Here is an 11,949-nt window from a genome sequence, read left to right as displayed (position 1 = left end):
GAAATACAGTTTATTTTATTTTATTGTATATACAGTGCATTTTTTGTATTACTTTATTTTCTTTAAAATTAATAGGTTCTGCACTGTTATTTTATTGTATTGTACATATTGTGCCTTTTCCATACTTAATGATTTTTTTTTTTTTACTGTGTAACTTCGTTTGCTGCTGCTACAAACAAATTTCCCCCTGAGGATGAATAAATTATACATCTATCTATCTATCTATCTATCTATCTATCTATCTATCTATCTATCTATCTATCTATCTATCTAACATGAACTTACATTTAAGTGGACTTTTTGTAAGTCTACTTAAAGACACTTCTAATAAAGTGTAATTGAAGTTCACTTTAATGATGCAATTGTGTATTATAAATAACTTAAAAGTAAGTATACGTTTCGTAAGTATAAATATCACTAAAAATATTTGCAATTTGATATAGCCTACTTTATAAAATGACACTTACATACAATTTACAATACACTTACAATAAAGTACACTTTTTATAATAGACTGAAATACCCCCTTAAGTATTGCAAAGTTAGTATATTTATTTTTAGTACATTGAAGTTGAACTTAAAACATTTATTTTGAACATCAATCTAACATATACTTTAAATTAACGGATACTAGTAATACTTTCGTATTATACCTTTAGTATACTTAAATTGTATTTTTAATCCACTAAAGTATATTACTTTTTGACCTGGGAGAATAAGAAAACAAAATTATATAATGTGAAGTGATGACTTATGTGCAGTTAAAGTAAAATACATTCTAGATTTTAAACACATTTACATCTTGGTTGATTTTGGACTCGAACAACTGGCTGTGTTTGTGGAGGTCCCGTCTCTGAAAGTCAAAGGACAGATGAGTGATATCAGGGAGCAAATGATAAAATGTCAGAGATCAATTTGTCTAATGACATGTGACGATGGAACATTTGCGATAGTTACCTGTTGAACTCGGCCTCATCGGCTGACTCAGGAAGCTCTTTTCTCCTGGTCTCAGGAAGCAGGAAGCAGAGAGCTCCACTGAGGAGCGTTAAGCTGCTGAAGACTGTGGTGGGTATGACCCAGTGGTACATGGCCAAGATGTTGAGCAGTGGAGCCAGTAATCCACCTACTCTTCCTGATATGGCTCCTAAAGCTGTGGCTGTTTGTCTGAAAGGGGAAGGAAAAGTGGAAAAATAGAAGACATTTAAACATTTGGATCAAATAGCAAAATGCTATTTATATAGCACGCTTAAAAATAGCAGGTTACAGAGAAAGCATTATGACAGAAAGCCAAACAAAAGCAATACAAGTAGAAAGGTTGTTGTATAATACAATTCATACAATCTTGCCCAAAGCAAAATTAAACTCCCCAAGTTGTCTGCCTGCTAAGCAGCAGCTGAGTTGCATCTCTGAACTGGGGTGGGTAAGACAAACGAGTCAGGAGACAGAGGGCAGTAAAAAGGCAATAAAAGCTTATTTGCGAGAGGTCCTTGAGAATTCAGCCATAACTATAGGCAGGATTAATATTAGGAAATTTGCTACAGCAGAATACGAGATTAGCTGTGGACAGACACCTACCCACAGCCTCAACTTTGGAACGGCCAGAGGGGCTCTACATAAAGATCTAAGACCATTGGACACCTGTAGGTTAGGACAAACCATTTAGTACATCTTAAATGCTGTTTCACATTAAGCCTGTGAACACCTACCTAACAGATGTTGGAAACAACTCCTGAACAAAAACATTACATATAGTAACACCGGAGAGCAGGAAAAAACGTGCTGCAACAGCTAAGGACGTAATAGCAATGGCATATCCTGAAAAAAAGAAACGTACAAAAACAAAAGTTGAGAACAGACACGCAGGACAAGAACATGAAGTTGTAATTTTTATAAATTGTAAAGGGGATTACCTTGAACAGCCAAGACAAGTATGCAAGAGAGTCCTCCTGTCAGAAGTGTTGCTACAAATAACTTTTTTCTTCCAAAAACCTCCAGCAGCCACATACACAGTAAATGAGCTGGTATTTCAATGGCACCAAACAAGAACTGTGTCAGAAAGATACTGAAGCCGAGGCTTCCCATATTGAAGTACAGGCAGAAGACGGATAGGTTTAGTGAAAACCTGAGTTTAAAGACAGGAAGGAAACACATTAGTCTTGTCCTACATTATATAGCATTATTAACATCTTAGTCTCAATCGCAGCATCAAATAACCTCCCAACTAACCACTTTGGCTATCCGAACATGAACAATGTGTGGCTTAATCAGCACATTTTCCATATTAGGCTGCAGTTTGTCCCTGTTGTTCCTCAAATGGCCACTTGAGGCTGGCTCCAAAAGTAAAAAGTCAATCCTCATAGATCCCCATGATAAACTGCCCACTTTACAACCTGGTACAAAAAAACGTTTTTGGTCCCTTGATCTAATTTCCCCGTTTATGGCTATATATAGAGTGATTATATATTTTTAAAACATTTTTCATTAAAGATTAAAGTAGTTTATCTTTAAGACGTTACTGGAGCTCTTGGAAATGTCCACTCACCATGCCAATGTTATGATGAAGATATATTTAGTCAGTACAGGTGATCTGAAAATAACTTTAATGCCTCCTTTGTTCCCAACATCTTTCACAGCAATCTGTAACAGAAAGTCTTTAGTAAAACTAAAATATGTTTTGATATCAAGTCATATTAATAGTTTACTACGATTGGTAAAAGCAGTAACAAATACATTTAAGCAGCATAAATTATTACCCAACACCATGGATAATGGGAAATAAAGAAATGTGAGGGGTCAGTACATTGTTTAGAAGAGAGTCTGGAACAATGCATTTGTTGATGGCGGCCGCCTTGACGATCAGCTGTTTGGCCTCTTCTGTCCTTCCTCTGCTTAACAACCATCTGGCTGACTCTGGAATGAACCTCAAAGAAACAGAGAAAGTGACAGTTAAAATAGTCAATAATTTACAAATGAAACAATAAAAGGCAATAAAAAATAGTTGATGCACACCATATGTAGAAAACAACCACTGCAATTGGAGATGCTGTGATTAGTTGAGCCAGTCTCCAGTGTCTGATGAAATAGATCATGCCAGCGAGGACACACTGTCCAACTGCACCAAATAGCTGAGTCACACATGCTCCCCACGATCTTTTGGACGGCCCGATCCACTCAGTGGCTGCAATCAAGAAAATATACAATTTATTATTTTTCAAGTTGCCAGTTTTGACCGGGATTGTTTTGGTTTTCAACAATCAAAAACGAATGCTAGAAGTATAACTTGAAAGATGCCATAATGCCATACACAATTTCTAGGAGCATTAACTGACATTGTAACAGCCACAAACCAATTGGTGGTCAATGATAATATATATTGTTCTTCACATAATTTACTTCTGTAGATCATTTGATTAATCAATATTTGCAAAATTTCTAATAATATAATTTCTATACATTTTCTATTATGCAAGTGTATTTGATAAGTTTTATTGTCTAAAGTCCAATGATAGTTTGATTTGGATAATAAAGATAATGTCACATGTAAAATGATACCTGTATATAGTTCATACCCAGTATAATGCAGTTGATTCGATAGCCTCCCCCTCCAACTCCCACCATGAACATGGATGCTAAGTATAAGTAGACATTGGGGCATAGTGCTGTTGTTACAGTAAATATGAACAATAGAACTGCTGTAATTTGAGTTGAACGTTTGCGACCAAATCTGCAACAGAAAGACATTAACAAAATGATACAGTTTAGAAGAAATGACCAGCTTCTCTTATGGTCAAAGCACAGAATTAAAATAAATAATGGTGCTCATTGGCAGAAAGACTGCAATAGCTACAATGCACCTAATTTCATCTCATCTAACAAATTAACAAAATGGTTTATTTACTGGACAATAGATATTTAATATGGACACATAAGGAATATGAATCAACACTAGAAATGTCAAGTATGATAGAAAGCTAGTCAGAAAAAAATATGACAGTACATCCCAGCAGTATACAACAATAATTCCTAGTAATACAATGAATTACATTAACATGACCTGGATAAGCAGTATAAAATGGATGAATGGATTAACCAATGAAAATGATTAACGTTAACTTAAGTTAACTTAATTCAGGGTTGGCTTTATTTGCTGTGTATTTGTTTGTTTACGTTTGTTACCCATGTTAAGCAAAATAAAAGTTGGTAATAAACAAAAAGGATGGACTTTTCAATAGCATTTACGACCTTTTTGTTACAAAACTAAATTCAATGCTTAAGACTTTTCAAGACTTGCCAATACCCTGCTAGTATTTAGTTTAGTGTTGGAAACAAATTGCATCTTCTTTCTAAAATTGTAAAAATTAATATTTATGAATGGGAGCTGTGTGTGGGGTTGTATTCCATTTTTTTTAAATGTTCACATTGATCAAAAACAGTTTTTTACTGCATGAAATACACTTACGATTCAGCAAAAGGTCCAAATATAACAGAACCAGCGAGAATACCGGCCATGAACACTGCTTGTATCACTTCCACCAAGTTAGCTTTGTCACAAACTAGATCAAACTGCAAAGAAAGAAAATAAACATTTAATGAACAAATTTCATGACCGTAATTTCTTCAGTTTCTACACTCAACACTTACATCAGTGATTATGGTGGCATCATACGTCGTGTTGTAGTAAACCCATCCATTCCGGCACCCTGTGGTCTCATTGAGTCCGTACTCCCTGATGGCCCCGATGTCCCAGTCCACAGGGACAAACATCTGACACCTGCTGAAGGTCCCATCCTCCTCCCGGGGCAGAGTCAGGTTCAGCTGCTCATCTGCGGTCAGGTTGGAGTCAGCCTGAAGGATCCAGTCTGTGTTACAGTGTCGCTCTGGATCAGACTGGATAAAAAGAAAACTGGCAAAAAGAAAAGACTGAGTTAAATTTGGAAAGCAAAGTGCAATCAGAGTGAGCTGCTGGAATAACTCAAATTCTCCAATGCTCCTCAGGATCTCTCCAAAATCTGCCATGTTGATATCATATATCTCACTCTGTGTAGGTTGAAAGGGGCTGCATCATAGCTTTAACCAATATCCATTAATGTTTAACCTAAGTGAACGATATCATAGTGAACTGATTACTAATTATTTAATTCAACGGGTTATATGGTTATATGGTTATGTTATGAAGAACATTGTTTCTTTTCATGCGTCTTTTTATTTTCACCTGAACTGAACTTCAGACTGTTGTAACGTCTTTGACTTATCTGACATCTGAAATCATGACTCCTTCCTGGCAATTTTTTTTAAGATGCCCACTTTAAAAGACTGAAATCATTGCAATCACAAATATGACGATACCATGAAATATTTTTCATTGAAACAACAATTATAAAAGTCCTTCAACAACAGCTTGTTGAGAGATCGTAGAAAAGTATAACCTCTAACCTTTTTGATTCAAAGTATAACCATTAAACATATATACTGTTTTATTTCTTGATAGAGGTGATTAAACCTATAAACTGTTTTAATTCATAATAGAAGTGATTAACCATATAAACTGCATAGACGCCTTTTATAAAATAGTCACTCAAAACTTATCCTTCCTCTTTGTGACAGGACCAAACCAGTTAAAACCAGTTACATTCTGTGTCTAAGAAGCAGGAGGACTCATGTGTGAGTGACACATGAAATGAAGGAGGTGCCAGCTTTTTAGCAGCATAAAAAGGAGCAGAGAATCTGTGAGTTTGGGCTTTTTTCCCCAACTAGACTTGGGGGTCTTATCCCCCTTAGAATAGAGGACCAGAAGACCCTTCTACTGTCTTACCCCTCAGAGGTGAGGAATAGAAGACGCTTTTGCTATCAGAGGAAAGATAGACCCCCAAAAACACAGGAATGTCAGAGAGCTGCACTTACAGGAAGACAGCAGAGCAGAGAGAAGAGAAGAGAAAGGGGGAGATTTCTAGGGTAGAGACTAGATATACCTCATAGCAAATCAGTGAAAGCTGATAAAGAGGAGAACCCCATTACAGTAGGAGTGTTAGAATTAGTTCTTGTAGCACAGAGACTGTTTCATGGAATTGAAATTATTTTATGTGACTTTTGTGTGAAAAACTTCCAAGTATTCTAGTCCTTTAGAACAATTTAACCCTCTTCCCCTGTCCGTTGATGGTGTGATCAGAAGTGACGACTGAAGCATGCAGAGGAGTTTAAGGTAAGTACCCTGGGTGAAGACTTGGCAGTGTTAGTCATAAAATGGTGAGAATGTTCACAATAGGCAATAGTAAAGTATAGACGATGTACATAACTATTACATACAGGGTGTTAGGGTTGCATCCCATTGAGAACGCCTAGGGCATTAGCCGTAAAAAAAGAATTTCAAGAAGACAATTAATTCCGAAATCCTAACAATTTAGCTACGGGGTCAGATAAAAGGCCGAAGGTATTGTTCTGACAACTCCAGGAGGAATGTATATCCTCGCAGGTGAGACAGCTGACAGAATAACCACCGTGTTAGGTGCGAAAGACTTCCCCGCCTAGAAACGGGGCAGGAGCCGCTCACGCTACAAGCTTCATGTTATAAAGGTTATCAAAAAAGTAGCTGAATGTTTTTTTGACATGACGTGATAATTGACACCTTGCTGTATCAACAAAAGTATCAGTATACAGCCTGCATTTTCTAGGTGCTTGAAAAGATGGACCTTTGAAGGTTAGATTACAGTTATCTTTAGTCATCACACACTAGTCTATTGCTATTGGTTATAGCGTGCATGTGAAGAGAAGGTGAAGTCTGTGGCATAAAAATCACATGCTTGTAAAATTAAGTTCAGTAAGGACAACTGTATTGTAGCCTCAGTAGTGAAAGCATCATATAGTCATGCATGCACAGACAGGGGTGGAAGTAATGGATTACATTTTTATTTACTTGTACTTTTTTACAATATGTTTAAAAATCTGTAATTTTACTTGAAAGGAAGTATTTTTAGATGTACCACCTGGGGAAAAAAGTCATATGACAAAACTTTGCAACAGAGTGGCCTCGAGGCAAAGAGTGGACAGATTGACAGTCAATCTTAGATTTACAATCAATCAAAGGGGCAGCTTGAGGGAGCCTGGCACGTGACTGTTCTGCCCCAAAGAAGAAGACCTGTTATGCGGGAGCCAGCGGAACCACCATCAAATGTAAGTAAGCGGTACAGAAGAAAGCCCATGACCACATTTCCGAGAGCATTTCACCTTCAAGTCGAAGAAAACCAACCGTGTTTACCCAAAAATGTTGAGACAGCAGCCTAAAATGCAGCATCCAATCTGCACAAGCATATGGCGGTAAGTTAATTTGGAGGCTACATTAACTTTCCACTGTATTTATTGATTTGTTTTTATTGGTTTTAACCATATACCGTAATAACTCTGTTTTTAAAAAAAATTGCTAGCTAATAGAAATAAAATGTATTATTTCCATGAGAATTTTTTTTGACAGAAAAGTGAAGTCTTAATTTTAAACACAACAAGAACAATCATAATGTTGCACATTTGGTAATATTTGTATGCCATGTCATCAAACTGCTTGTATTGAGACTGTTAGTGTTGGGGTCTGACCATGTGCTCGGAGACAAAGAAATCAGGCCTTCCTTCTTGCAGAGCAACCTGGAGCCTGATTTGAGTTTGGTCACCATCAACCCCCCAGTAGAAAGAAGTTCACATTAAGGTGTGAACTCGTCATTCAAATGCAACACGGCGATCTAATTGGCCGAGGGCCACAGACACCCTGGGGCCCCTGCGGTTCCGCCTTGTTTCCATAAAACGTATGTTTCTCCCTCTCAGCTCCTTGCTTTTTCCTTCGACCTCTCGGTCGACAAAGGAGCATGAACGCAACGTTTGCTGTATTTAAAAGAAATCCTAGGTTTAACAGTTTTACATTTGCTGGACGTATCTACTGGACTGTTTGTTTTGTTTTTGTTCGCATCCTGGTCGAGGAAGCGAACATTTTTCCTGCAGAAGTGAAGAAACGGACTCTTCAGAGAAAGAGAAGCACATTTCTCCTCTCCATCAAAGTCGACTTTGTTCCAGCCGTAAGGAATTCCCGTACTGAGCCGAAGAGATTCTCTGCTACCAGAATCTATTGCTGCCTGAGTTCCACCGACAAACTCAGAAGGACCGATCGACTGCCACGAAATCGACGCATAGTAAGGCTGAGAGTCTGGGCAGATTTAGGTTTGATTTAGTGTTTTATTATCTTGTTTGTGTGCAAAGTTATTGTGTCATTTTTTATAACATGGTGTGTATGCTCAATAATCAGAGATTAACGATCGAGATCATTGGTGTTGTGTAGAAGTTACTGTGTATTTCATACCACTGAAATCGTGTTGTGATAATTCACCGCTAGTGAGGCCGGAAGTTGTTTCTCATCAGTTCAGAGGTCAGAACCGCGGCTGTGATAAAGAGTCGCTGGCTGTATTTCTGTAGCTGAGAGGGCAATCTTCCGTACTCCACCGCGGCGGGGAGGATCTTAATCTGTTTTTGGAGGATTTATTTGTCTCGTTTGTTTTCTCTCTTCTTTTACTAACCCACACACACATATAGCTTTAAGCTAATGTAGCTCCGGGGTGCGCTAACTGCTTCAGGCACATGTAGATAACGAGAGCTCTATTGTCTACCGCCATTTTAGAGTCTCGCGACATCTCGTGGTCTCGCGAGAGACGTCGCCACGTCTCAGATTACGTCATACGTTGTATGAGCTGTTCTCTCGCCCCTCCCCCTTACACACACTGCATGCACACACACACACGCACACACACTCCCCCCCTTACCATAGTTTGTTGATTTTAGATAGCGTGCTCATGAATGTATAGTTTTGTTGTTAGTTTAGATATTAGTTGACTAGATCATTATTATTGGAACTTAATAAACTCTAGTATACCTTAAAGAGCAGCTGTCTGTGATTACTTTGTGCATGTATTGTGATAATAGCTGGATATGTGGTCTGTGCTCGAACTCAACACCTTCACTTTTCACTCTGAATGTGGAACAGTACTTTGACTATTGACACTGAGTGAATACTAATTATGAGACTCAGTTTATAGTTTGGTTATTGTGCCCTGTTCGCAGGGGGATGTCCCGTTATTATTAATAATCGTTAATAATCTTACTGACATTAATAATTCTATTGATGTCAATAATGTAGTTTTCTCATATGCTGATAACTCAAACACACTCCTTTTCATTCCCAACATTAGATTAGCGTCCAAGCAGTTGTGGGCCAGATTGAGTTAGTCTCAACAAATCCATATAGTTGGGCGGCATAGCTTCCTATTGTTCATTTTGTGATAAAAGTGCCAAATGTGGTACATATTTTGTCACAGCTCTGCCCCTTCTCTCCTGTCACTCTATCTCTCACTCACCTAATCAGCTCATTCAGTGCACCTGTTAGTCACACCCACCTCATCAGCCCAATCACTCTCACCTGCTCTCTCTGCTGCACCTACTATTTAGACCCCAGTCTCACACACACTCACTGCCAGATCGTTCTCCGCTTCTCTCCGGCCCTTACTACACCCGCCGGAGCTTGTAATATGAACAAGCTTTCTTTATGAACAAGCTTGTTCATATTGAATATATAAATATGAAGCTTGTTCATATTTGGCTTAATATATTGAGAAGAAATTTGGATATTTGATCATAGCAGATTGGCCATTTTCCAAAATGGATTCCACCATTAAGGAACACTTTTCCAATCTTTGAGCAGCTGTTTCCATGTTTTCAACACCACAAATATTATTTACATACAAGTTAAAGAAAAATGTGTCTTTTTTTTTTATCACAAATGAAAATAAATGCAACAAAATTATGAGATTGTCTCTTTGCATGAACAACCAGATAAGGTTGGGTAGGCAGGATTGTTGCGCAAAGGTTTTTCATGGTCTATCCTGGTACTGGATCTATCAAAAATAAGCATTACAAACCTCTAAATAATGTTCATTGCATCATCTTGGATCTATTTTGGTACATTTGCCAGTATCAGACATGCATCTGTTAGTTTGCAGCAGTGACTTTCATTTTGACCATGCTGCCTTCTACCCATGTCCATGGGTTGGAGATTCTGCAGTCACTGTGTGCTGAGCACCCCCTACCCATCAATGAGGACAATTTCCTTGTCTTTCTCACAGAACGCTTGAAGAAGGACCGTGGACAGGAAACTGAATAGTCCTGTCTTATTGCTGTCAACCTGCATAAACTTCTGCCAGCTTCCTGGTATGGCGGCCTTCCCACCCACAAGTCTCCTAAAACTCTTTCTGCAGTGGCTCTTGCTGTGACACACTGTGCAGCTGGACAGAGGTATTCAGGATGAATATTTGCTTGGAATTGCATCAAATGTCTTGGCACCTGCTGACTTCATCATCTGAATGATGGCAGCTCCATCAAGAACAGGTAGCATCAGGGGCTTTAGCCTGAGCTGGAGACAGGTCCTCTGGGCATGTCAGAGGGTCACTCTTGGTCCCAAGTTGTAATCTTCCACCATCACAGAGAGCTGGTGTCCATACAACTAATAAAGTTACTATATCTACCAGAGACGTCAACATTCAACATAATTATAGATATGTTGCTTATGTGCTTCTGTACTTTTTTAATTAAAAAAACAAACAAAATGTTTTCTCTAGGATCCAACATCTTGACAAAATAATGCTACAAGAACTGTTTTTACTGATTCACGGCATTATATGATCAAATTAGAATATAGTGGAATGCCAACTTACAATATAAAAGTTCATAGTATTGTGAGTGATGTAATGGTATTTTTTACGTAGTGTGTGTGTGTGTGTGTGTGTATATATATGTGTGTGTGTGTGTGTGTGTGTGTGTGTGTGTGTGTGTGTGTGTGTGTGTGTGTGTGTTTTTACTTAATATATATTTCTATTGAGTATATTAGTATATGTTTCTACTTAGTATATATTTCTATTGAGTATATTAATATATTGTATGCATGCATAAGTACTTCTGCTCTGAACTTTGTTGAACTGCACCACTGTGTCTTTGTTGTGGGAAAGAAGTATTCTCTCTTGCCTGTTCACATAGATAACTGTGTTTTGAGACTGTTGTATGAGAATATCCCAGCGCCAAAGCCTTCGAGCCGCTTGTTTCGGTTGCTGGCCGTTTGTTTTGCTTGTTGTTCCTATCAGTCTGAGACCAAAAGTCTGAGACCGAAATGTCTGTAACATTGGCCATCGGCCCCCACCTTTGCTCATTCTGTATAAAGAAAGCTTGTTCATTTTTTTCGAGGTTCTTCCTCACTGAGACTGTACGCATTCTGATGTGATGATTGAACCTTTTCTGCGCAGAAAATAAATATACAGAAGGGAACCTCTGGTCTTTGGTATTCTTTATTTCAGCAGCAAAAGACTCACGCAAAGCAGGTACAGGATATTTTTTTCCACGACAGTGAGTATTTCATTTGGTTCTCAGGGTTACTAGGATCTAGATTATGTGTGTTATTGCATGTGGGTCGAATGGAATTGGAAAGTTTGACCACTTTGAAAGAATGGCTGCCACGACCACCAGGTGCGAGTTTGTGACAGCCCAATATCCAATTTGTGTTCCCAATATATCTATCAACGCATCTGACAAATTTGGTGCTGTAATCAAAAAATTAACAACTGTAATGATACGTTATGGTATGCTGTCCCCCCATACGTATTTCTGATACCTAAAAGTATCCAACTGCGATTTTAACCAATACCTAAACTTACCCAGTGTAGAATATGTCACAGCAGGTGTTTACATCTGAAGCATAATGATAGTGTTTGTATGTGTGAAAAAACTTATGTTAAAGGCAACGTTACATGCATCCTCAATGTTTAGAAGTTCCATTTGGAACAACTATATCCTATAATGAGGATATGACAATGCGAGGACCTACTGCCTGAACTGTTTTGAGTTTTCATCAAAGGTGCATGCCACCTGCTTAAC

The 11,949-nt window shown here is 38.2% G+C and overlaps 1 protein-coding gene across 1 annotated transcript; it reads right to left on the bottom strand.

The window, feature by feature from the left end:
* Positions 1-458: 458 nt before the first annotated feature.
* On the bottom strand, positions 459-5,016 carry LOC137865892 (solute carrier family 22 member 13-like). Its single transcript, XM_068701443.1, has 10 exons — positions 4,642-5,016; positions 4,460-4,563; positions 3,570-3,724; positions 3,010-3,178; positions 2,801-2,921; positions 2,543-2,637; positions 1,911-2,122; positions 1,707-1,815; positions 958-1,164; positions 459-853 (listed from the first exon to the last, which is right to left on the bottom strand). Exons 1-10 carry the CDS (start codon positions 5,014-5,016, stop codon positions 796-798), a joined length of 1,605 nt encoding a protein of 534 aa, XP_068557544.1. The 3' UTR covers positions 459-795.
* Positions 5,017-11,949: the final 6,933 nt, after the last annotated feature.

Source organism: Cebidichthys violaceus, unplaced genomic scaffold (assembly GCF_023349555.1).
Source record: "Cebidichthys violaceus isolate CVI_PGR_0920_01 unplaced genomic scaffold, fCebVio1.0.p SCAF_8, whole genome shotgun sequence".
Classification (NCBI taxonomy): Eukaryota; Metazoa; Chordata; class Actinopteri; order Perciformes; family Stichaeidae; genus Cebidichthys; species Cebidichthys violaceus.
This window is presented reverse-complemented; position numbering and strand designations above follow the sequence as displayed.